Here is a 23,151-nt window from a genome sequence, read left to right as displayed (position 1 = left end):
ACGTTTTCCTGTCTTGTCTTCACTGATTAACTAGATCTAAGAACAATGTTTGAACTCTCAGAACCTGTATATGGCCAATGTCTTGATATACTGTAGCGTCTTAAGTGCTGTAGGAACCATAATCATTAGATCGGTGACTTGCTACTGTACTGGTGATTATTCTCCCAAGCACACCAGCTGTCATGAACTGTGATCAAAATGTGCAGGACTTTTAATCTTCACCCTTGAGAAACTGCAGCATTCGGCAATGTTGTAGAGGCACAAAGAAAATAACATTTTTCATTTTATTTGAATAGTATATTATAATCTGTAGTGTTATTTGTTTGTTTTTTTAAGCAAATAAATTCACAGAAATGCATTGGTGGTTTGTCTTTCCCACCCTATTTGAATATAAAATGACATTTATCACAGCACCGTGTTGTGGCCATTCCCATTTCAAATTCCGTATTGGGGCATCCACCTCTTCCTGCCTGGCTATGCTACAGCTTCCTCTGCTGTTCCCATTGGTCAAACACAAGTTTGGCAGACACAGCATCCTGTACCCCCATCCCTAGGTGAGAGAAAGACTGCGTTAGTAGACCCTGGGAGGGACAGGATGAGAGTCATGGGATGGCAGGTTGATGGCACCTACCTAGGGATTTAAACACGGTGGTCTTCTTTCTGTGGGCAGGTTTGTTTCCATTAAGAACTTCTCCCAGCTCTGCAAACACTTCAGCCTGGAGATATAAGACAGCACCTGTCAGGTTGTTGCTGTTCTTATCCCAAGTAACACCACTGCAGTTACTGTGGTAGCATCGTAACACATGGATAGGAAATAACACTCCCTCAGTATGACAGAAAGAAGTACTGGCAGACACGCATGCTAAGAGAGGAGGGACTGACCCCTGACAGGATGACGTCCCCAGACTCTGCCGTCGCTCCCTCTCTGCTGTCCACATAAACCACTGCTGCCCTCATCAAATCATCGTCCAGCTCTCGCCAGTCTGGTCTGCAGGCTCCCACCGCTGACACACACACACACATCTCAAATAGCTAGCACAGTGCTAACACTGGGAGTGGGAGGCAGGTGGCTGAGCAGTTAGGGAATCGGACTAGTAATCTGAAGGTTGCAAGATCGGTTCCCGGCCGTGTCTTAATGTCCCTGTACTTACTGTAAGTCGCTCTGGATAAGAGCGTTTGCTAAATGTAAATGTAACACATTCATACGACAGCTCCTACTGGACTCCTAGTGCACACTGATAACAATGCACATTGTTTACAGTAGGAAAGACCAAACCCCTACGACTGCCTTCCCTCACCTGCCACGTGTGCCCCTGGTTTGACCCACTTCCCGAGGAGGACCGGTTCAGTCGCACGGGTCACAGTGACTATGACGTCTGCCCCTCTCACAGCCTCCTCCACACAGTCACACACTGACACAGCACCATCCACGGAGCTGGCAAACTTTGCTGCCGTCTCTCTCCTCGGGCTCCACACACGCACCTGACACGGTCATGGTAAACACACCAAATTACATGTATTCATTCAGCAGACGCTTTTATCCAAAGCGACTTCCAAGAGAGAACTTTACAAAGTGCATAGGTCACTGATAATAACAAGAAGATAGCCCCAAAGCATTGTGGGTAGCCAAAACAAGAAGCACACATTGTGAACAACCAAAAAATAGGGTTAGGGAAGAACCATAAGAGCATGTAGTTAAGCAAGTTACAATTAACAGTTTAACAACAGTTACAACAGAAACAGATACAACAGTTTAAATCAGTTCCCACTAACCAACAAGAGCACAAGTCTCTAAGCAAGAGTCATTGTGATCCTTGAGGAAACTAGCATTGTATTCAGCAGACCATTCCTAAGTACCGTTGTAAATTATAACAACTTCTAGTGATACACTTACTGTATAGTACAGTAATTTACCTTTTATGTACTTCTACCTTCATTTTTTCCCTTTTTTAAAGTGTTCTTTCAACCTCATTACCTCCCTGAAGGAGAAGGTTTCAGTGAAGACCTGGTAGTGGCTGACAGCCTGGTGACCTGCTCCCAGAATGGCCAGCACCTCAGACTGCCCTGGCATCAGCAGCTGGACAACAGAACACATTCCATGACATTAAAACCACAATTCCAAATACCAGTAAGTTCCAATATCAACACTAAGGTACAGTAGGCTATTTCATTGCTAAATAAATTAAATGAAAAAGTAGACTGGGCTACACAACATTTACAAATAGAAATTATTTGAAAAAAAGCCCCATAGCTAGAAAATAAAAACATGTGTTTGTATACGTTATGGAAGTGATGATAAAATGAGTCAGGAGTTGGAAGGTGTAATTACCTTTGCAGATATAGCAGATAGTGCTGCTGTCCTTTTGGCAGTAATCACATCTCCATTTATAACCTAGACATGAAAACCACTTTACTGATTCTCCCAAAACGTATTTCTGGTGCAATAATCACTTACGACATCTGATCTCGGAAATCAGGCATATTAGTATGTACACTCACAGCTTTCAAATTACCATACTCGGGATCAAACACCAGTACAGTTGCTTGGGTAGAGGGCAAAGTTGAACCGCTTTCTCTTTTGTAGAAGCACACCATTTTAGTGCATAAGACGTCTTCATGTACCATGTATGCTGGCATTAGACCCAAAAATCTGTCAACAATCATTCGTTACTGACCAGTTAAATTCTGATTTACATAAGGACGTTACCATTAGTGGAACTGCTTTAGCCTACCCATTGTATTTATGTAGCGGGATCACGGTGCGTACGGGCTGAATTAACTCATCGCTGTTCCGTTTAGAGAACTTCCCCATCGCCACTTCCAGACGGGGAATAAGGTCTTTGTAAAGCAACAGACTCTCCACCTCATCCTGCTTTATGACAGCTGGCGAGTCAGCCATGTCCATCACGTCCAGCCACCACGAAGGCGCGTGTTTGAACCGATTAGTGATGTGTCGTTTGTGAACGATTCGTTCATTTTGAACGACTCCTTACAAGGACTCGGGAGTAATGAGTCCTCTCAAAGAGTGATTCGTTCATTTTCTCGTGGCCGCGCATCGGGACTGTTGCATAGGCTCGTCCAAGTAAACAGAATTATTATTTTCACTTTACATTTACACTTACAGTTTAGTGCAGTGTAATTATTTGCTGTGACAATTAAATGCTAGTGTGATAATAAATGACCAAATCATACAAACTGTGATGATACATTATTGTAATGTACACCCCCGCCCCCCACGTTGAAATGAACGAATGACTCGAAAAAAGATTCGTTCATTTTACTGAACGAGATTCAAAGAACCAAATTACTAAAATGATCCGAACTTCCCATCAATAGAAGCGAGGTCCAAAAGTTCAGAAACTCACGTGGTCTCCGTTACGCCATCACCAATGACTCACACGCTCAGCAACTCAACAAATTGGATAATAAAAGCTCCAGTACTTTCTTGGAATTAAAGTTTTAACCAAAACGTAAAAAACTGTTCGACCAGGATTTCTAATTTGCCAAAATCTCCGGGACTATGCATAAATTACGTTAGTGCATCTGATCTAATACTTTGTTGTGTGTGGCCCACATTTGCATTGCTTTAACAATCTGAAACTTGTCATACTTTTGCAATGTCACAGAAAACACCAGACATTCATAAAAAATAACCATAACCATGTTTTATTATCACAAAACATAATTTTACACGATTTAAGCCAAAAATCAGCTACTTTCTGCTTCCCTAAATAAAAAACAGATATATGTAGAGATCAATGCCTCTGTCAAAGACAATTCGATACCTTATCAAAAAACAAGACCAGGACTAACTTTATTCCCTGATAAGTGTCCCTCTCAGAGACCATGAACACCAGAGAATTATAATCTATAATACAATCACACCAACAGTCTCTCTATTGCAGTCTGAATAGACTGAATCTGCGGCTTCAGTTGAGAGCCCTCCTTGATGGTGACCGAGGTGGCAATGACGGGTCGAGAGACGCCACAGGCGCGGCCCAGAGCCTGCTTGGAGCGCACAAACACATAGGGGACGTTCTTGTCCTCGCAGAGCAGTGGCAGGTGGAGGATGATCTCCAGAGGCTCAGCATCTGCAGCCATCACGATGAACTCACTGATCCCTCGGTTCAGGGTCTTGGTGGCTGAGGGTCAAGAGAGAGAAAGTATGAGTAAGGTGAAGCAGCTATTAACCGTTTAAGCCCATGAGTTTTGGTCTGACAAATAATCTCAATATGGTTGTCACTGCACTGTATTGGTTTTGAAGGTGCAGACTGGATTCACATCCAGTGTCGTTGTAATTTAGGCTACAGGGGACTGGCTGTAACAGAACTACTCATGGGGGGGGGAGATTTTAGGATATACGTGTCTTTACAAGTGGATGGATATTATATAGGCTCACCCTATGCTACTATTGTAACTATGGTTCCTGGTTGCTAGTATCAAGCACTCACCTTCGTTGGCCCCTTTTCTTAGCTGTTTGTAGTTGGACGCTTGCTGCACGAGGTCCAAGATGGTCTTAGACAGCGTTGCATCGGCAAGGGGGTAGGCTTTAGGGTTCACTTCAGCGTCAGTCTGAGAAAACAAATGGCTATATGTTAACACAATTAACACCACCACCAAAACATACTAACTAAAGCTGCTTCGCTGGTAGTTAACTGTAAAAATATAGACATGGTTCCGTCAATGAACTCAACTCACCATGATGGCTTCCGTTGATGTTTTCAATGAGGTCTAAGCTCTCGATTTATTATTGTTGGTCCTCTCGGCGAATGCTTCACGGAGGATTGTTGACCTTCCTTTGATTATTAGTAAACCCGTATTAATTCGGAATTTACAGAACACAATTATCAGACCTATGCGGCTCGGTGAAATTCCAATTTTGCGTTTTCTGTTCGGCTTCAACACGTGTTTCAGTGCGCAGCAACTCTACACATGCGCAAAAAGAACCGCTTTTACCGGGACAGGAAATGCTCGGAACGGAGATACTCTCCCTTTACGTAGCTTACCTTTAATTCGGTATTTTCTTTAAAGTAACCTAATTTATCGGCAATATAAAATATCGCCCAAATTAAGTGGGATATTTGCACAATTTTATAATTGTGGATTTCCAAATCCAAATGTATTTCTGCTACACGTCAGGACAGTAGGGGACGTGGTTTGGTTAGACATTCTCTGGTTTGTTCAGAGCCTGTTTAAAAATCCATCGAGGAAGAATCTGACGCGCTAGGAACTATGGGTAGGGCATTCACGAGTCAGCCATATTGTTTCATCGCCCTGGTAGAAGCGTAGAGGGGATATGAAGGGGATTCGGGGAATAAGTCAACTATCGGTAAGAACTCACCCGACAACCTCGCTGGTCTGAATATATATGTGCCAATAAACGCCCTCGTCATTTGTGATGTGATTTCTTGTCTGGGTGAACCCAACTCGATAAGCTGTCTGAAGATGTTTGCCTCCTCCGATTTGTCAGTACAGTAATGTCAGATGTCGGAAATACAGCAGTAGCTAGCAAGCCACGTACATCCTTATGGTTTTCCAGCACTGGCAGCACTTCATCTGTCAATCTATACGTTGCGCAACACTACCTCTAAAGTGTTTTGTAGTTCAATGATCAAGTGTAGTCAGACGCTCTTGTCATACATTTCATCATGCTGTGTATGTGTTCCTGTGGCAGTACGCGACGGGCTCAAAGCCAGTACGCCCCGGTTTAGTTTCAGGTCACTTAAAGAGCTGATCTTCACTTCATTCAACGAGGTTTACAAAACCACCTACTTATCACAATACTATGTTATTTTATTGAATGTAGTAGCTATTCACTCTAAATAGGGATGTGTTTATAGCTGAACACTGTCTGGTCATGTAAGGTCTCAAGGAAACCCAATAGTCTTTTATTGATAATTGGCTGATCAAGCAGACTCGGCCTCCTCATCAACGTTTTTCTCTTGCTCTGATTCTCTTATCTCATGGCCCTCAACCCGTTTAGTCGAGTCCCACGTGCATGTGATGATATTGCGTGTTTTCTGATTTGCAGAGGCTTTATGCAGCCCAGGCTGCCCGTAAGGTGGATGTGGCGGCGGAGAGTGTTAAGTTTCATCCACAAGATGTGCAGGTCAGTGGGTGTTGACCTGTCTTTCTCTCCACAGAAACGCTGCTATGCGACCTCAAGAACAGACCTGTCCTTGAGTGAGCCCCTGGCAGGCCTCAAGCTCTCCCCTGGGGTGGTCCACTCTTATCACGATGTCCATGTATGTGGAGGACGGTGGTGGGGAGCTGGCCTGTGCATGGTTGGATGGGGAGGTTAAGGGATGGGTTGGGATGTAGTGGAGAAGGTTTGTCTAGGCCTGGGTGGGATTGGTAAGTCAGGGAAGGGAGGGCAAGTCTGTGGTGTTTGCTGGAGTGATGTTGTGAACCTGTAATTCTACAGCACACACATCTCTGCTACAATTCAATGATTTAATTGACTCTCGTCCCTGAATTGTTTCAGGCCTCTGTCATAAAGCTTATGAATTTATAACCATGCACTGTTATGTGTACTGCTCTGTGATGAGTGTGTCAGCGGTTACAGGTCACTGATCTACCTGTCTACTCCAGGTGACCAAACTGCCCAGCGGACTGGTCATCGCCTCACTGGAGAACTACTCCCCGGCCTCCAAGATTGGAGTCTTCATCAAGGCCGGCTGTCGCTATGAGAGCCCCGGCAACCAGGGCGTCACCCACCTTCTGCGCCTTGCCGCCAACCTGGTGGGTGACTGAGTGACATGAGTGAACTTCCTGAGGTCCTCCTCGGCTGAACTTGCAAAGATCCCAACGCAAGCAGGGGGCCCGACTTATCTGATCTAATGAATCCATCTCTGCTTGTTTTTTCCAGACCACCAAAGGCGCCTCTGCCTTCAAGATCTGTCAAGGTGTGGAGGCAGTGGGAGGCAGCTTGAGGTCAGTCAGCCAGCAACAAGACTCCGTACAGACAAGCACATGATATGCTCTTCTTTTGAATTCAAGAAATGTACTTTTAAACACTGTGTCACCAATGTGTGGTGATTTCTTGTCTGCAGCGTGACCTCAAGCAGAGAGAACATGGTCTACTCCGTCGACTGCTTGAGAGACCACATGTGAGCATTGGAAGGGGTTTTGGTTTCTTCGTACCCCTCTCCTCCTTCATGAGACTAGACATTATCCACATCATCTTCTCCTCTTTCTCTCTGGTTCCTTCTCTCCCTCCACCTGGTAGTGACACAGTGATGGAGTACCTGATCAACGTGACCACAGCGCCAGAGTTCCGGCCGTGGGAGGTGTCTGACCTGACCTCCAGGGTGAAGATGGACAAGGCCCTCGCCTCACAAAGCCCTCAGATAGGTCTGCTACGTCCCCCTTTCTCTCGCCTCAGTCCTGGTGGATGTATTCCGATATGTTCGATTTGATCTGGACTGAAGAGGTGAACTGGAACTAAATCCGTGTCTGCTCTCCCCAGGGTTGATTGAGGATCTACATGCAACAGCTTTCAAGAACGCCCTGTCCAACTCCCTCTACTGCCCAGACTACATGGTGGGAAACATCGACTCCGACCATGTAAGACCACGCCGATGGTTTGACTGGACAGATAACGCTGCGAGTGGTGTTACATCCAGATGATCGTGTACTATGATATATACATGCTGCTTGACTAGCTTTGGGAGTGTGTGTATTGTTCAGCGTGTTTCTGTGTTGTAACCATATTCATCTCTCTTCAGCTGCACCACTATGTTGAAAACAACTTCACAAGTTCCAGAATGGCTCTGGTTGGACTAGGTAACTCTGCACTACCCTGTTGAACAACAGAATAATGAGATATTGTGTGACCGTGACAATGGATCGAGAATAATCTATTCTCGCCGTAGACTCACCAATAGATTCTCACCAATACACCGATAGTGTATGACAGTGACTGCCGATAATGATGTACTGATCTTGTTTTCCTGTCTTGTGTACCCAGGTGTGGACCACACTGTGCTGACTCAGGTTGGGGAACAGTTTCTGAACATCCGGAGTGGTATGGGGACAGTTGGGACCAAGGTTCAGTACAGAGGAGGTGATTCAGCGCACACACACACACTCCAAGACACAATTTAGGAACAGAATTGACCAGTAGGAATTATCGATTGGCCGTAAGGCAACGAAAAAGCTACAATATATTGCTTCCTCCCTTCAACACCAAACACATACTTTTTCTCACTTGATCTTTTCCTCTGTTCCTCCTTTTCTCCCTTGCTCCAGGCGAAACACGTAACCAGAACTCCAACAGTCTGGTCCACTCAGCCCTGGTGATTCAGGGGGCTCATCTTGGCTCAGAAGAGGCCTGGGCCTACAGTGTGCTGCAGCACGTCCTGGGGGCGGGGCCCTACATCAAGCGGGGCTCCAACACCACTAACAAACTCATCCAAGGCATCTCCAAGACAACCAGCGATCCATTTGATGTGAGTACCAGGCAGTTTACTGTCACAGACACTTGTGACGGTGTTCAGCTTGGTCTCTTGCTTAAATAAATAAAAATATATATAATAATTATAACTTCCAAATCTGATAAAAGGCTACTGTTGCTTTACATTTTATTGGGTATACACAATAAATGGAGAACTGTTTTAAACTCAATCAAGACTTCAATGGAATTTATCTCGCTGACGGAAATCATCTAATCTAAGCGCGTCAACCTGGTTATTCCTGGGGAACAACAACCCAGTAGCTCAGTATTATACTGTGCTCTCACACAGTCAAACCCTTTTGCCCTTCTGGGGTCAACACCTAACTACAACAGTAGCCTTCCTACCAATATGCCTAAAACACCTGTGCAATTAACAGCAACATCCAGTGTACACCAGGGACATTACACATTTGACTGTAGCAACCCATTTGGCTGCTACAGCTACTTTGGGATATAAGATACTAAATTGAACTGTGTTTTTATTTAGGCTTCTGCTTTCAACGCCAGCTACTCTGACTCTGGTCTGTTTGGAGTGTACACCATCTCCCAGGCTGACTCTGCCACTGACGTGAGTATCAACACTAGCCATCAGAGGGTCAAGTATACAATGGCTGAAACGATCAAAACTCAAGAGGGACACGTCAATACATTTGTCTGAATCCCAGACCATAGTAAATGTGGCATACTTTTTTCACGTTGTGTTGGAAAAACATCAATACCGAGGTTGTTGTAGTTGTGTGTGTTTCACTGGCGATCTGGATTGATTCACAAGTTAATTTACTTTTCCCTGTCCCCTTCCCCAGGTGATCCAGGCTGCCGTTGGCCAGGTAAAGGCTGTTGCTGATGGTGATCTTGACGCCGCTGACCTGACCAGAGCCAAGTAAGCTAGTCGACCGACTACACACGTGTCAGCACCAAGCACCCCTTTTCAATATAACCTGCAATTGGATTGAGTGGCACTGGTATTATGTGGCTTTTTGCGAAAGGGATTCCATTTGATGATCTGTGAATGTTATGGATCAAGTTAATCCTGTCCATCTAAAGCTGTAATCATACATCATTGATGATGGACTGTCCCTCCCATGTGTAACCCTGATTGAAAGGACTCAGCTGAAGGCTCAGTACCTGATGTCCCTGGAAAGCTCTGACTCTGTGCTGGAGGCCATGGGCAACCAGGCCCTGATTGCGGGGTCATACCTCTCACCTGAGGCCGTCGTCCAGAAGATCGACATGGTTGCCACTGCTGACGTCGTCAACGTAAGTGACGAGGGAGAGAATGTTGCCACATGTGTGCTGGTGAGAGGCACAGGAGAAATGCAGGATAGTAATCATCACTGTGCCGTGATTCTTAACCCACACATACCACTGGGTTCTAACACTGAAGGTAGCGGTAACACATACACATGAACTTTTTGGTCAGCTATGTCACCTAAAAGCAGCTCCAGACCGGTGGAATATTTGTCCTGAAGAGTGAGTTTAACCTCTGCAACTATGTGACGCTTCTGTTGGGATGGGCTTAAGTATTGTTGGTTAGTGTGGCCAAAAAGTTTGGAATGAGTTAAACTAGCTTGATTTGTCATGTGCATGTCTGAAATAAAGTATTACTGTTTAGCTTTCATACTAAACTGAAGACAAATGTGTTTTCCAGGCTGCACAGAAATTTGTTTCCGGCAAGAAATCCATGGCTTCCACTGGTAACCTTGTAAAAACACCCTTCATAGATGAGATCTAACCTTTCTGTCACCCTGTATCCTACCTGTGATTTGAAACGGTAAAGCTATGACCATCTGTCCATTTTACAAACACCCAAAAATAAATATGGTCATTGGTACTACCATAATTGCGATGTTCTAGAAAATAATGTTTTCATCCCACTAGTTGATATTTATACTTGTTCTCACTCTTAAGTGAATCATTCATCCTGGTGCATCAAGGGAAAATAATGGTGCACGACCATGTGTCCTCTTGAACTGTATAGCTGATGTAAATTAATGAATAAACTGTCTACCATAATATTTGTGGTTTGCTTTGTGTCTTTGTGTTACTATGTGTGTTTGTTGAGGACGTTCTTCAAGCAAATTAGTTGATCAGACTTTTATAAACATGCAATTGTGGGATTTAGTTTTAAGAAATGTAATTAAAAGAACAAGACACACCTATGATGAAAGAGGATTTACTCCCACAATGGCATGAATTCACATATACAGCCGTTGGACAACAGCGCCACCCTTTAAAGTACTATCTCGCGAGAGCTGACGTTAGCACACATTCAACGTGGTTAGGTAGCCGACTGATAGTCAGTAGATTGCTTCAATGTTGCCACGAAAGGATACAGTCGCTGGCGGACATTTAAAGACGGAAAATAACGGGCTTTTTGTTAACGCGGGGATATGACTTGGTCCGGACGGATTGTGGTTTTCGATATATTCTTCGCATGTTTTTAATATTTTGGGGGTTTAATGTGAGATGTAGCTGTTCTTCATGGAGAAGAGAGGGGGGTACAAAGCCAGGAGACGACCAGAGGCTATTTGTGCACAAGCCTATTTTCGATCAACAATTAACGGATAATAACGGCGAAATACTGGAAGAAGTTTTGGATGTTTGTTTTTACTCGTAATGCATGTGTCTTTGTGTCTCCAATTGGTCTCCAAGATGCGGCATTCTGCAGTGGAAATATGTGAAACAGCAGGAGTTCCCTGTTAAATGTCCCAGCCTTGAGGGCAGTCTGTAGCCTAATAGCCTACGCACCTCTGGCTTGGAAGAAACTGCAAGCACAACCAAGACATCCCCGGTGATCGGTAGGGTATAAAAAAACTAAGAACTTTTAACGTTACAGAGCACAACGCACTGAACGTTATGGTAAAGGGCTTTGGTGCGTTAAGATGACAGCCTTACCGTCTCTCAAACGATGACGACTATATAGTCACCGGGCAAGACCCAATCGTGCTACATTGAGCATTTGAACTTAATGCTTCAGTGTGTTGTTTATCTTCCCTACCTTTTGGGACGACGTATACCCTCTCAAAGCAAATCGGCGACCATCATTGGAGCTACCAGATAATCAACACCAGGCTATGGATAAATTGACCATCATATCAGGATGCCTGTTCCTCGCAGCAGACATTTTTGCCATCGCCAGCATCGCCAACCCAGACTGGATCAATACAGGGGAATCAGCTGGTAAGTCAGGTGAGGATCTTTCTCTTAACCTTTGGTACTTGTAGTGTAAAAACATCCATATGTACATTACTACGTATTCGGCATCATAGTTGTATACCAATATATGTACATGTTCAGCCATCTCTAAAATCATGTCCCTTCCAGACACCGCCTCCATCACCACTGCTGCATGTCGTGTGACAGCGTCTCTGTGTGTGTAGCCTATATGAGAGAGCGAATCTAAGAGATGAAGCTGTAAGGCACTTTTTATCCTGTGTAGGCTATTTACAACCGCATCAAATTACCATTGTAATTGTGGCAAGCCATTACAATCTCAGCCACAGAACATCACCGAGCAACACCCAACTAGACCGGATTAACAGGACCTCGTCCTTGGCCCTGACAGCCTACCAGCAGCTCATGACTCTGATCAAAGCTGGAGGTCCATGCTTCGTCCATACTGTAATCTAATTTCCCATCGGATGGCTCTCAACCTCCATCCCAGTTAGCCTGAGGAAGTCATTATCAGAGCTAGCTTAAAGCCTTCAGGATTTGTTTAATTGGCCTGATACTTATTACCTGAGAGGCGGTACTGTTTGTAAATTGAGGTGTTTTGCTATTTCTAATTAGGTCTGTTGGGAACGGAAACCCTTTTCATTAACTATGAAGTACAATGATAACTCAGTGAAGGTGGCCTTGACAAGGAGCACAGTTATTGAGTTTTCATGTAAAAAAAATTGCATCTGTCCACACTATTGAGCTCATTCACAATGGTTTTCCTCGAACAATTGCCCAGTGAGAAAAAAATATGTTGTTACAGACATGTAATCGGTCTTATATGACGATAGTCTTATTTGAAACTACTCATAGTCTATGCGTGTGTGAGAGGCAGTGTATGGTTGTTGTGTAAGTTGGGTATGTAAGTGTAGTTTGTATACTGTGTGTGTGTGTGTGTGTGTGTGTGTGTGTGTGTGTGTGTGTGTGTGTGTGTGTGTGTATATGATGGCGTGCCTCCTGGTCATTATGCAGGTATTCTGTTGTGAAGTTTGAAACAGCGGGGGACTGACTGGGGTTTGGGAAGTGTTCACTAACTACAGACATGACACACTTTTGCAACACACACACTCACACCAATATGACCAGTTACACACCTGGAACAGCTGCTGAACAGCCCTGAGAAGATTGTCCTCCGAACAGTGCCAGAGAACATAAAGTACAACTTGGAGTTAATATATCTGTAGCAATGGGCCTGGTGAAGAGCTCACTTATGAAGAGCTCACATGCTCCAAATAATGATTATGCTTCTCAGTCCATTTGTCTTTATCAGATTTAATATGACAAATATGGGCGTTGCTACTCTCTGCTCCTGTCTTCGGTCTCCTTTCTGCTTTGGCGACACAAACAGCTGGTTAAGGGATCCCACTCCCCCTTACCATGGATAGGAGGAGGTGTGTGGGTGTGTGTGTGTAGGAGGGGAGGGTGTAGTAGGATTTAATTTTTCGTCTCATCATATGTGTGTACTGTAGCTGGAAGGGGCTGAGCTGAAGCATTCCTTACATGATCTCGGTGTTGATGCTTCTATTGTTGAGTGTGGATGTCCACCTCGCTGACATAATTGGACCCACTAGGCTCTAAGGGTAGGAAGACAAGACTCTCTTTGGCAGCTAGTCACTGTGTGAAGAAAGACTCTCTCCCCTTCATCTTTTCCCTCCTTTTTTCTTCTCTATTTCCTCTGTTCCCCACTCAGCCCCCCTTCAACCTGTACTGCTCGGGTCTGGGTGATCCAGCCTCATGCGTCACTGATTGGTTCCCCAGGGAGCCCTGTCATTGGGTGATGGTCCAAGATTCTGACTATTTGGGTCTGTTTCCATAGCATGCAGCCAACACTTGGCTCTGAGAGGTCACAAGGGAAGGCAGGCGGAACCTGGTGTCATCCGGGAGGTCATTATATCTTTGCTGCTTGATAACATGTAACGCAGGCCAGTATTCGCTGTGTGGCCTGGGGAATTATGTAAGACAGCCAGTCATGGTGGCAAAAATGTATATTAGTCAACAGTGACACATCATTTACTTGGCCTAAAAACTGATGAGACTGTAATGAAACACATTGATGTTATGTAATGGAACATGAAGGCTTTTGTTTATTATGAAGGACTCTTGGTGCACATGAATTTGCAATGATAAGTTAACCTGCAGTGGTAAGTGAGCCTGGATAAGAGTAGATACAACCAGACAAGTCTCCACCTACACTTTGGACTGTAGACAAGCAGAGGGAGTTTAGTGTTGAAGTGATTTAACCTTGAGTGTCTTCCTTCTCCAGGTGCGTTGACAGTGGGCCTGGTCCGACAGTGCCAGACCATCCATGGGCGCACGCGGATCTGCATTCCCCCGACCCTGCCTCCAGAGTGGGTCACCACCCTCTTCTTCATCATCCTCGGCATCATCTCCCTCACCCTCACTTGCGCCCTGCTGGTGGCATCACACTGGCACCGCCAGGCCACACGATATGCCCGCTGGATCGCATTCACTGGCAGTAGGTAGCACCTCAGTTACACGTACATGCCGATTATGAGGGAAAGACATGAACTGGTTGGAACATTTGTGTATCTTACATGGGGGGGGGGGGGGAGATGAGATGGCACAGGTCAGACTTACCTTGAAATATTGTCAGATCACTAATGGACATTAGTGGATTCCATCCAGGTCCAGATGGACACCATTGGGGGGGTTTAATTTCTGTGAAAGCTTTTGTGTGGTTCCTATGGCTGCTGTTTCCTGAGTGTGTCCTTCAGAACCTCCACCCCCCTACAGAGAGGAGTGCGTCTATAAATACCAGTGAGAGAAGCTGGCCACTCTTAACCGTGATCAACCTGGAGCGAAACAGAAAGCTATTCAGCAGTCCTGAGATGTGCTTCAGGGTGTAATAATAGAGCTAAAATTACCTTGCTGTGATTCTCTAGAACACATTATGACTGAGTGAACACATTTATTGCACACTGTCATCGGGTTTAGCTCTGAACAAGGGGTACAGGCTAGTCTTTATTTTTGTACCTCTATTCTGGGTTGGCCATTCTTAGTGGCATGTAGCCCTGTTTTAAAACGAGACCACTCGTGTTGTTTTCTGTTGCGAGCTAACAATATCTTCTCTCTTTCTCTTTTTGTCTCTCCTCCAAAGTGGTGCTGTTCTGTATGGCAGCACTGATATTCCCGATAGGGTTTTACATCAACGAGGTGGGAGGCCAGCCCTACAAGCTGCCCAACAATACTGTAGTGGGCTCCTCCTACGTCCTGTTTGTCCTGTCCATCTTCTTCACCATAGTGGGACTGCTGTTCGCGGGGAAGGTCTGCCTGCCTGGTTGACATGGAACACACTTTTTGTCTGACTGAAAAGATGCCAGTCAGAGACTATTGTGCCTGACGGAACTTTGAAAACCTCCTCCAGGCCTGCCTTTTGCAGATCTGGGGAAAAACTCATCCGTTTGTGAAGGTCCCAGGGGAGGGGGGAGGGATGAGGCCATCCACACACAGAAACAGGAAGTGGGTCTGTGACATCACCTCCACTAGCCTCTGGTCTTCTAGAGGTTGGTGGAATCACCTATTATCATCCCTACTACACACTTAGGTAGGTGAAGACTGGAGCTATGGGATGTGATGCAGCTGTGGATGTCTCTCTGTTGAAAGGATTGCAGTCATACATTGTGTGCAGAGTGGAGCTGGTCTCAAGATGAGTGGGGAGCTGTTTAAAGCGAAGATCGGAACAACTGACTGGAGACCAAAGGATATAAGATCATCTGAAGTAAGCTATTCTCCCTTCTTGAGCTTTTAGTCTTTATTATGGTCAGCGCACTGCATTAAGAAATGTGTTACTCTCAGTATGGTTTTGTTTGTGTTTTTTGTTGAACATAGTTATTGTTTGTTGTTGTTATACACAGTTATTGTTTGTTTTCCCTCCTGTACATATTAACGGGCAGAACGGCTGTGTTTCAGGAAGCACTGTGATATTCATGGGAAACATCTCATTAAAACTACTCACAAAACGACTCATTATTTCACTTATGTTGAACGGTGAATGACTTGAATGAATGTTTGATACCTGTATGAAATGGTACTGCTATGATTAAGGGAGTCCACATAGAGTGGACCCATCAACAGACAGTTTTAATCATAAGCTTCTAAATAATGATGTGCAGTTCAGTGTCAAGACCTGCTTGGTCACCGGTTGGACCAGAGACTCAGGCCTTCGGAACTTGTCATCTCCTTCCATCTATCCCTCTCCACTTTTTCAGACGCATTAAAGGCTGGTAACCTTTATCCTTTTACTGTACCGCCAGTCAATTACCTCGCTATTTTAAACCCAGCGGAAGTCTTTAAACTACGTGATTCGTACGTGATTTTTTCAATTCTGTGTCGTTGTCTTGTTCTGTATGGACCTTGTTCCCATGGAAACTGCTGATATAGAGATGGATGGGAGAAAATGAGAAGCTGCATTCTTGCTATCACACTGTGATGTAATGACTTATGTGACCACAGGGTGGCACTGTAATACTTTATTATGTCCAGAGACGCACTTAAAAATCACAGAAAAAGACAACAGTGGCGCTAACATACAGGGAGAACAAACATCCTATGAGCAGTAGAGCATTACACATTAGGTTGGCTTAGCATGTTAAGATTCAAAGCAAAGTTGAATGGTCCTGTTAAAACCAGAACTCCATGGACAGAAAATGTGATGAGTTTTATATTCAGGCAGTAAACTTTAGTACATGGGTCAATGCTAAACATTAAACATATGTAAAGTGTTATTCCAGTCCTCAACATGAAAGAAAAGAGCCAGTGGACTTCTTGCTGTTTTCATTCACCCCATTCTCCTCCTTTTGGATTCTTCTAAGGCTGTTATCCATGATGGTCGGTTTAGTCAAGCAACCCATTGGTCACCTACATACTTCCAATACATGTTTACTGACCACCAGTGTAAGGTGAGGGTCAACACATTATCAATGTATATGAACAGAAGACAAACCCCTAGTGTGTCTCTCTCTTCCTCTCAGTATTCTGGTCTGTCAACTTTGAGACACATGAGTCCAGCAACAAACAGGGCTTAAAGCGTATAGTTCAATGAGACAGTTATTCCGCAATGAGACAGCGTGTCTTCCAGGGGGTCAGGCCACGGTGTGATGTCCCTGGTGGCCGCGCTGGCGTCTGGCAGTCCGGGCGGCGAGGAGCAGCAGCAAGCCTGTCAGGACCTCCAGGCCGCATGACAGCCAGGCCAGACCCAGAGACCAGCCGTAGGAGGTGCAGACCTGAGCCAGCCGCTCGGCTCCTACCAGCCTCTCGGTCTCAGCCACAGCTGCCTGGGAGTAACTGATGTAGAGACTGACCCCAGAGAGAGTCAGGAGGCCTGGGGAAATGCAAACCAAACAAGCAGGACACAAAAAACGTTTTGGAAAAGGAGACTATGCTGTATAATGATAATCACGCACAAGAACTGGTGGGTAGTTATTTGGTTCAATCCCAGAGAGATCCTTGCCTGAAGCCTAATAGACAACTGGAACATCCCCACGTACCTCTTAACAGAGCAGGGACAACAACACAAACAGGAAATGGTGACGCGCATCCACTTCCTGATTACCATTACACAGGACACTGGGTTCATAATAAAGCTGCTGTTGGACAACCCCCCTCTATCTTCGAATTCTGCTCCATTTATCTAGCAGATCCCTTCCTTCTGGGGGGCGGGAAGGGGGGGGGGGGGTGTCTATCAGAGGGGCGGGTGTCAGGGACATAATACAACATTCTTTTTCATTGAGGCACCCATGGGTGTCATATAACAGTTACTGCACTTTCTCAACGTGTGTCCCTAGCTGTCACGTCTGGATATGAGTTGATGTTACCTACAGCTCCTATAGCTGTTCAAAGTGCACACAAAACTGCACTGGCAGATAGCAAGCAGCCCCCAGAAAATAGCTATTTAACTATTAAAGAGAGAACATTAGAGAGACCGTGTAAATTACACTAATGACTTCTTCCTTCCTCACCCACCCACCCACCCACCCACACTGACGCAGACAGATACACAATCGCACACACAGAGGATATTAAAGTGAACTAGAGGAGGAGGAAGCTCTGCAGGGAGTAGAATCAATCAGGCTGCTCTGTGATTGGTGGAGCTGATTGGTGTCCTTGGCAGAGCTGGAGAGCGCTGATCTGCCTTCTGCTTGTTAACATGATGGGAACTGGAACATTTTAATCACCAGATATGATGAACACTTGAAGGAGGTCCACCTGCTTCAGCATGCACTCCATAAGAAGAGTGTGCATGTATGTTTTGATTTGTTTGCAGAGTATGGCTCTGTGATGGACTCTCTGTTCACTAGAATTTGAGTCTGTATAAAGAGTACTTTAGAAGCTACTCATATATGGTTATTGTCTCTTACTACATTGTTACAGTAAGCAAAACAGGTAGATAGATATCAATCCTGAGCCCACACACTTGCTCCTCTACAAGGGTGTAGCACCAGCAACCGTTCAGTTTTGATTTCTGTGTTAGTGGGACAGTTACCCTCCTCCTGCCCCTTTCTCGGCCCTTGTTAAACCTTAACACAATAAACACGATATTTTGGTATGGCCGTGTTTTATTTAGACAGGAATGTGGTAAATTGACAATTTGGCAGATAGGCCAATCTGTCACATGTAGGTAGGCGTGGTAACAACAAACTCTCTACATAGTTTAGCAGCAATTTAGATACATTTTTTAGATAATTTTATGGATGTAGACAAATTTGAGAAAAAAATAACGAGTAAAGTGTGACTTACAGCAAACCCATGGCAAGCTGATTTGAACTAAGAGATACAGACCAAGAGAGAGAACAAGCATGAGCACAAGCATGAGAACAAGCATGAGAACAAGCAAGAGAACAAGCATGAGAACAAGCAAGAGAACAAGCATGAGAACAAGCATGAGAACAAGCAAGAGAACAAGCATGAGAACAAGCATGAGAACAAGCAAGAGAAAGAAACAGGGTAACAGAGATGGAGAGAATCTCAAATCTAATTCCAGTCTTAATGCATTTCACACGTCTCCGTGCGCTGCTGATTAGAGCGAGTGCATGAAAAGGCTTGTTGGTTTACCATTTTCCTGAAACACAAGGCCATCTTTATCAGGATCTTATGGCTGACTGTCAGGTGTCGACCGACTGGGTACATGGCTGGCTGTTTAAGCGGGTGGAAAGAGAAACAAGGAGAAGCTAGGTTCTTGAGGAGTTGGGTGATTCCCTACCCAGTGCTCCGAGTCAAAACTGAAATGTTTCAGGGGTCACTGAAGAGAGGAGTCAAGCATCCCACTTTAAGAATCAAAATGATTCCTAACAAAACGTATGGAAGCTGAACATGAATTCCTGTGCATGAAATCATTTAACATGGGGCATTACAAAACTACATGTTTATCTTGAGACATACCAGAGTCCTAACCATGGCCCTGAAATCACTGTATGTTTGTCTATATATGGTAATAGCTGTGGTACAGTTTTCATTTAACCATCCTATACTGTTTAGATGTATTTCTATGTTCTCCTATGATCTAATGTCATATGAGAGGATCTGCACTGGAGCTGTGATGTTCAGAGTTGGTGGCAGCCTGGCAACTAAAGACATCTGCTGTCTGTTCCATTCCGGAGATCTGGTCTTGTCATATGGACTGTGATAGAAACACACAGACACACATCCTCAGACCTATTCTGGGCTAGTTAAATCCATGCTGTTTCCAATCTACCCTCTTTTTGTCCTTCCTGTCCACTCTCTCACTTCAGTTCTTTTTCACTCTATGATTCAATTATTTTTATTTTCTTGTGCTCTGTTGGCAAAACAGAAATTTGTTCTCCTCAGTTATTCCCATATGACAAAATAAAAATTGTAGTTGGGAGGTGATGGGAGAAATGGTGTAATAATGTGCGTGCACTCGGCAATAATAAAGTCATTATCAAACCATTAACATGAAGAATAACAATCTATCCTTGAGGGAATCAGACTAGCAAATCCAACCAAGGTAGATAAGCGTTAGAGAGAAGGAAAGATAGAAGGGGCTAAATGGAAATAAAGAAGGTTGGAAAGGTAAATAAAGAAGGTTGGACAGACAAGCAAAGCTCTTTCACTTTTTTTTTTTTTACTAGCCTACTCGGTCAATCTACACCTCTCATGCAAAACAATCAGTTCCCCCTTAGATACCCTAGATGCTGGTGTGGAATAGGTTCAGATAGCTGGTTGTGTGTGTAGCAGCCTTCATGGTGGGGTTGTGTGTGGTCATCTTTATGGCCACTGAGGCGTGCAAACAGACAGCAGGACCACAGTTCCGAGCTGAACCCTTAGACAGATGGCCTGAGATATCAGGCCACCCATAAACCACTTGACATCCTTAGTTATCTGCTTCCTTCTGTCCTTTATTGAGTGGTACAGTCTGTGTGCCCCATAACCTTTACCTTGGACCCAAAAAGTTCAGACCATTTCACATATTCTTTTTTTTGTGGTGATGGTTGGGGGGAGGGGGGGAGTTAGGAGGTTACACTTACTGCAAACCAGGAAGTAGGAGGCTGTTCCAGTGAGGAGGACAGGGCTTCGTGCAAGGGAACTGACCAATCCACAGATCCCACCCAACACCAGAAGGACCAGACTGAGTGGCAGCAATACCACAATCATGCTGTGCATGTCTGGAAACACACACACACAGACAGACTGTGACTTGTTTAGAATTGAGAGCTTCATCAGTGACTGTGATTAGTAGAGGTGATGCTGACTCACGCAGCATGTGTTTTTCTGTCTCAGTATAGTTGGGGGAGCCAGGTTCTGCTGTGAACGAGTAGACCTCCCCACCTGGATACCACAACACATGACCAAGGACAATCACATCATTACCTTACCACTATTGTTCCATTAAAAGTATTCAATTACAATGAGCTGCATTTTTATCATTGAATTTCTTGTCATTTGTTTTACGCTTTCATATTATCATATTACTTTGTAGTAAGTTTAAGCATGTTTTATTGTATCTGCCAATGCTGAGTATAATTTTGCCCCTGGAGATCAATCAAGTTATACTGTACTGTATAGGCTACTGGTATGTTTTTACCTAAGCACAAACCATAGAACTAATGGATTTTATGAGATGGTATGCTCTGACCGAAAAGCAAAAAAGTATTTACCTTCGTGTATTCTCCAGAGTCCGGAGTGTGAGTCTAAATCCCCAACATCGGTTCGGTTCACCTTGATGATATACCAGTACTCACTTCCAATAGCAGCAGACAAGAAGCCAAAGCTCAGTAACCCGGTGATGCCCGCGGTGAGCACTAGTGCACCGAACGAAAGCATCTTCATATTGCCTTCTAAAGACGCTAGCTGGCACAAGAAGTCTGAATGTTTAAGACGATTTAATAACCGTTTCAAAATAAGTTACCACTTATTAAGGAGAGTCGATATGGACATCGTTTCAAAATTACGCTTTTCTTTCCCTCTCTTCTCGGCTTAGTTGGACAAACTCCCTGGCTATCAATGTGTAGATCTGCAAAGCACAAAGATGTGGTGCTGAAGCAATGAAGCACAGAAAGACGAGTACCATTGGGCATGGGCAGGCGTGTCTTTTTATCCTGTGATGCGCGCAGTTTTACGCACTGTCATTGGACACCAAAGCACTCAGTAGCTTGTGATGGTATGTTGCGGTGAAACAACACAATTTCTCCTTGCATAATATCAAGTAAACAATATTTTCTATTCCAGTTTGAAAACTATTCAACAAAATCATATTGCTGAAATGCATGTATATTTAGGTGGAGAGCAAATATTTAATGATACAAATATGAATAAGGAAAAATGTAAATCAAATAAACCATTTTTACAAAACATGTACAAAACAGTGGAGGAAATCAATTATAGCATATTATAACATGTTATTGACTCTTCCTTGTTTGCCTCTCTCCTCACTCTTCCTCCATCGCAGTCTTGATAATCTCCCCTCTCCTCAATTTTGCCGCCTCCTCAAACTTGCCGATAGCCTCGTTACAAGTCTTGTTCTAAAGACAAAAAGAAAGGATATTTCAGACACATTATAATGATCTTATTTCTGTCTTTGTCACTTTCTCTCTTCATCTTATATAGTTCTCACTCTCTCTCTCACTCACTCACAACTTACAATGATAAACTTTTGCCTCTCTTTCTGTAATTTCAGGAACTCCTCCACTGTTAGGTCATTTACACTTTTCTTCAGAGCAATGAAGTTGCAGTTAGAAGAATGTGATCTGTGCTCCTCCCTGAAACAGACACATGAGGTGAAGAGAAGGCAGAGAGACAGACATCACTTCACACAGTTCTGAGAAATTTGAGGCACAGAATCACATGAGTCATATAATAATAGAGTTTTTCATATTCATCCAAATCCTGTTGTTACACCATCTAGCAACAGACTGCCCCTTACTTGTAAGTTGCTTTGGTAAAAAACTTCTGAAAAAATCCAACAACTAAGTCAAGACAGTAGGCCTATAACGAGAAAGAGGGTAAAATAGCCTGAGTCACTGATTGTGTTATCATATGTAGATGGCACATCAGTACCCAATACCACCACTAACTTGTGGAAAGTAAATGTGTAAACCTACATCCTAAACAGTAGCCTGCTCACTCTAATACTGCAACAATAATAACAACAGACTGTTAAAGCAACCTCGTCCACTTATATTATGGGAAGAGCTAAAGATGGGAAAGACCACTTGCTCACTGCAGATTCTGAACTCAGCCTAGGACCTTACTTCTTTAAGAATAAGTTAGTTTATTGGTAACGTACTCTGGGTCATCATCTGGCTCCCAGCCCTCCAGCTCTTTGAGGCAGAAGAAGCACTTGGCCGTGTCAGGGCTGTTCTCGGACGGGGTATGGATGAAGCCAGATTTTGCCATCTGGAGAAAGTGTAAATTAACAGTTAGTAGCCAGCTGCTGCACCATCATCACCGCCACCAACAACAACAACAAACAACACCGGAACATCAACCGCCACTACGACATAAAATTAGCAATTCATCTCAGTGTAGATTTTGATAAATAGCCTATCTTGCTAATCAAACTTAATTGCCAATTATATCAACTAATTTCACAACATTAGAATATTGAAAATAAGTTAGCTTTTATATGTTATGGCACTGGACTAGACAGCACTGACCAACTCCTATATTTTCAAGCTTGTGTGCTGTTGCAACTTTTTAGCTACTTTAGCTATACAGTACAGTACTAGTTATATAGTATTGGTAGTTAGCTAACAACTTACGTTTTCTGGAGTGCAAGTACAATCCTCATCGAATGGCCATCCAACGTAGGTTTTCAGTCTGTTTTCATAAAAGTACATTGTAGTATGCTCCTCGCCGAACGGATCCATTGTCGCTAAACGAGTTAATTGATCTAAAATTTACAAACGAAGGGACTGAAATTAAGAATGTAGCTAGCTAACTGATTAAAGACTTCACGTTACTACAAGCGAAGGAGTTTTGAATTTTTGGCGGAAGTTTCAGTG

General features: G+C 44.0%; 6 protein-coding genes across 10 annotated transcripts; 2 read left to right on the top strand and 4 right to left on the bottom strand.

Moving 5' to 3' along the window:
* Nucleotides 1-270: 270 nt before the first annotated feature.
* Nucleotides 271-2,958, bottom strand: crym (crystallin, mu). The gene is made up of 8 exons (XM_084670845.1): nt 2,733-2,958; nt 2,500-2,650; nt 2,330-2,392; nt 1,976-2,077; nt 1,299-1,482; nt 883-1,004; nt 636-716; nt 271-554 (listed from the first exon to the last, which is right to left on the bottom strand). The coding sequence occupies exons 1-8, from the start codon at nt 2,903-2,905 to the stop codon at nt 480-482; spliced, it is 951 nt and encodes a 316-aa protein (XP_084526971.1). The 5' UTR covers nt 2,906-2,958; the 3' UTR covers nt 271-479.
* A 687-nt stretch (nt 2,959-3,645) lies between these two features.
* LOC146259869 (NHP2-like protein 1) lies at nt 3,646-4,944 on the bottom strand. Its single transcript, XM_084670157.1, has 3 exons — nt 4,699-4,944; nt 4,452-4,572; nt 3,646-4,142 (listed from the first exon to the last, which is right to left on the bottom strand). Exons 1-3 carry the CDS (start codon nt 4,699-4,701, stop codon nt 3,880-3,882), a joined length of 387 nt encoding a protein of 128 aa, XP_084526283.1. The 5' UTR covers nt 4,702-4,944; the 3' UTR covers nt 3,646-3,879.
* Nucleotides 4,945-5,214: 270 nt separating this feature from the next.
* Nucleotides 5,215-10,470, top strand: uqcrc2b (ubiquinol-cytochrome c reductase core protein 2b). 3 transcript variants are annotated; one of them, XM_084670153.1, is made up of 15 exons: nt 5,282-5,329; nt 6,032-6,061; nt 6,144-6,245; nt 6,592-6,741; nt 6,869-6,933; nt 7,053-7,109; nt 7,229-7,353; nt 7,469-7,566; nt 7,728-7,785; nt 7,970-8,065; nt 8,251-8,450; nt 8,943-9,023; nt 9,259-9,335; nt 9,559-9,712; nt 10,104-10,470. In XM_084670153.1, the coding sequence occupies exons 1-15, from the start codon at nt 5,297-5,299 to the stop codon at nt 10,185-10,187; spliced, it is 1,410 nt and encodes a 469-aa protein (XP_084526279.1). In that variant the 5' UTR covers nt 5,282-5,296; the 3' UTR covers nt 10,188-10,470. The 3 variants fall into 3 exon arrangements, with proteins under 3 accessions (XP_084526282.1, XP_084526280.1, XP_084526279.1); XM_084670156.1 differs by lacking the exon at nt 6,144-6,245 and having other exon boundaries at nt 5,215-5,329; nt 6,032-6,109; XM_084670154.1 differs by lacking the exon at nt 6,032-6,061 and having other exon boundaries at nt 5,229-5,329.
* Nucleotides 10,471-10,747: 277 nt separating this feature from the next.
* On the top strand, nt 10,748-15,654 carry LOC146259867 (uncharacterized protein C16orf52 homolog A-like). 3 transcript variants are annotated; one of them, XM_084669900.1, is made up of 4 exons: nt 10,748-11,253; nt 11,483-11,644; nt 13,935-14,147; nt 14,790-15,654. In XM_084669900.1, the coding sequence occupies exons 2-4, from the start codon at nt 11,530-11,532 to the stop codon at nt 14,972-14,974; spliced, it is 513 nt and encodes a 170-aa protein (XP_084526026.1). In that variant the 5' UTR covers nt 10,748-11,253; nt 11,483-11,529; the 3' UTR covers nt 14,975-15,654. The 3 variants fall into 3 exon arrangements, with proteins under 3 accessions (XP_084526026.1, XP_084526027.1, XP_084526024.1); XM_084669901.1 differs by having other exon boundaries at nt 10,748-11,635; XM_084669898.1 differs by having other exon boundaries at nt 10,748-11,644.
* A 492-nt stretch (nt 15,655-16,146) lies between these two features.
* Nucleotides 16,147-21,017, bottom strand: tmem235b (transmembrane protein 235b). The gene is made up of 4 exons (XM_084669897.1): nt 20,806-21,017; nt 20,405-20,476; nt 20,176-20,313; nt 16,147-17,012 (listed from the first exon to the last, which is right to left on the bottom strand). The coding sequence occupies exons 1-4, from the start codon at nt 20,975-20,977 to the stop codon at nt 16,774-16,776; spliced, it is 621 nt and encodes a 206-aa protein (XP_084526023.1). The 5' UTR covers nt 20,978-21,017; the 3' UTR covers nt 16,147-16,773.
* A 195-nt stretch (nt 21,018-21,212) lies between these two features.
* On the bottom strand, nt 21,213-23,149 carry birc5a (baculoviral IAP repeat containing 5a). The gene is made up of 4 exons (XM_084669902.1): nt 22,909-23,149; nt 22,434-22,543; nt 21,789-21,906; nt 21,213-21,669 (listed from the first exon to the last, which is right to left on the bottom strand). The coding sequence occupies exons 1-4, from the start codon at nt 23,014-23,016 to the stop codon at nt 21,577-21,579; spliced, it is 429 nt and encodes a 142-aa protein (XP_084526028.1). The 5' UTR covers nt 23,017-23,149; the 3' UTR covers nt 21,213-21,576.
* Nucleotides 23,150-23,151: the final 2 nt, after the last annotated feature.

This window comes from Hypomesus nipponensis, chromosome 13, assembly GCF_054491055.1.
Source record: "Hypomesus nipponensis isolate SF chromosome 13, ASM5449105v1, whole genome shotgun sequence".
NCBI lineage: Eukaryota > Metazoa > Chordata > Actinopteri > Osmeriformes > Osmeridae > Hypomesus > Hypomesus nipponensis.
Note: the sequence above shows the minus strand (reverse complement) of the source record. Positions and strands in the feature narration are given on the sequence as shown.

What these genes read in the sequence shown, in the direction of transcription:
- LOC146259867 (XM_084669900.1), top strand. Translation starts at nt 11,530, where the DNA reads ATGGATAAATTGACCATCATATCAGGATGCCTGTTCCTCGCAGCAGAC. An exon ending in GGAATCAGCTGGTAAGTCAG is followed by an intron (nt 11,645 to 13,934) that starts GTGAGGATCTTT and finishes TTCCTTCTCCAG; the next exon opens with GTGCGTTGACAGTGGGCCTG. An exon ending in CTGGATCGCATTCACTGGCA is followed by an intron (nt 14,148 to 14,789) that starts GTAGGTAGCACC and finishes TCTCCTCCAAAG; the next exon opens with TGGTGCTGTTCTGTATGGCA.
- crym (XM_084670845.1), bottom strand. Translation starts at nt 2,905, where the DNA reads ATGGACATGGCTGACTCGCCAGCTGTCATAAAGCAGGATGAGGTGGAG. An exon ending in TATCTGCTATATCTGCAAAG is followed by an intron (nt 2,078 to 2,329) that starts GTAATTACACCT and finishes TCTGTTGTCCAG; the next exon opens with CTGCTGATGCCAGGGCAGTC. An exon ending in GGGACGTCATCCTGTCAGGG is followed by an intron (nt 717 to 882) that starts GTCAGTCCCTCC and finishes TTATATCTCCAG; the next exon opens with GCTGAAGTGTTTGCAGAGCT.
- birc5a (XM_084669902.1), bottom strand. Translation starts at nt 23,016, where the DNA reads ATGGATCCGTTCGGCGAGGAGCATACTACAATGTACTTTTATGAAAAC. An exon ending in GTACTTGCACTCCAGAAAAC is followed by an intron (nt 22,544 to 22,908) that starts GTAAGTTGTTAG and finishes CACTTTCTCCAG; the next exon opens with ATGGCAAAATCTGGCTTCAT. An exon ending in AGAGGCAAAAGTTTATCATT is followed by an intron (nt 21,670 to 21,788) that starts GTAAGTTGTGAG and finishes TTTTGTCTTTAG; the next exon opens with AACAAGACTTGTAACGAGGC.
- LOC146259869 (XM_084670157.1), bottom strand. An exon ending in AAGAAAAGGGGCCAACGAAG is followed by an intron (nt 4,143 to 4,451) that starts GTGAGTGCTTGA and finishes CTTGACCCTCAG; the next exon opens with CCACCAAGACCCTGAACCGA.
- tmem235b (XM_084669897.1), bottom strand. Translation starts at nt 20,977, where the DNA reads ATGAAGATGCTTTCGTTCGGTGCACTAGTGCTCACCGCGGGCATCACC. An exon ending in ACTCTGGAGAATACACGAAG is followed by an intron (nt 20,477 to 20,805) that starts GTAAATACTTTT and finishes TGTGGTATCCAG; the next exon opens with GTGGGGAGGTCTACTCGTTC. An exon ending in CTCCTACTTCCTGGTTTGCA is followed by an intron (nt 17,013 to 20,175) that starts GTAAGTGTAACC and finishes GCATTTCCCCAG; the next exon opens with GCCTCCTGACTCTCTCTGGG.
- uqcrc2b (XM_084670153.1), top strand. Translation starts at nt 5,297, where the DNA reads ATGAAGGGGATTCGGGGAATAAGTCAACTATCG. An exon ending in ACTCTTATCACGATGTCCAT is followed by an intron (nt 6,246 to 6,591) that starts GTATGTGGAGGA and finishes TGTCTACTCCAG; the next exon opens with GTGACCAAACTGCCCAGCGG. An exon ending in AATGGCTCTGGTTGGACTAG is followed by an intron (nt 7,786 to 7,969) that starts GTAACTCTGCAC and finishes TTGTGTACCCAG; the next exon opens with GTGTGGACCACACTGTGCTG.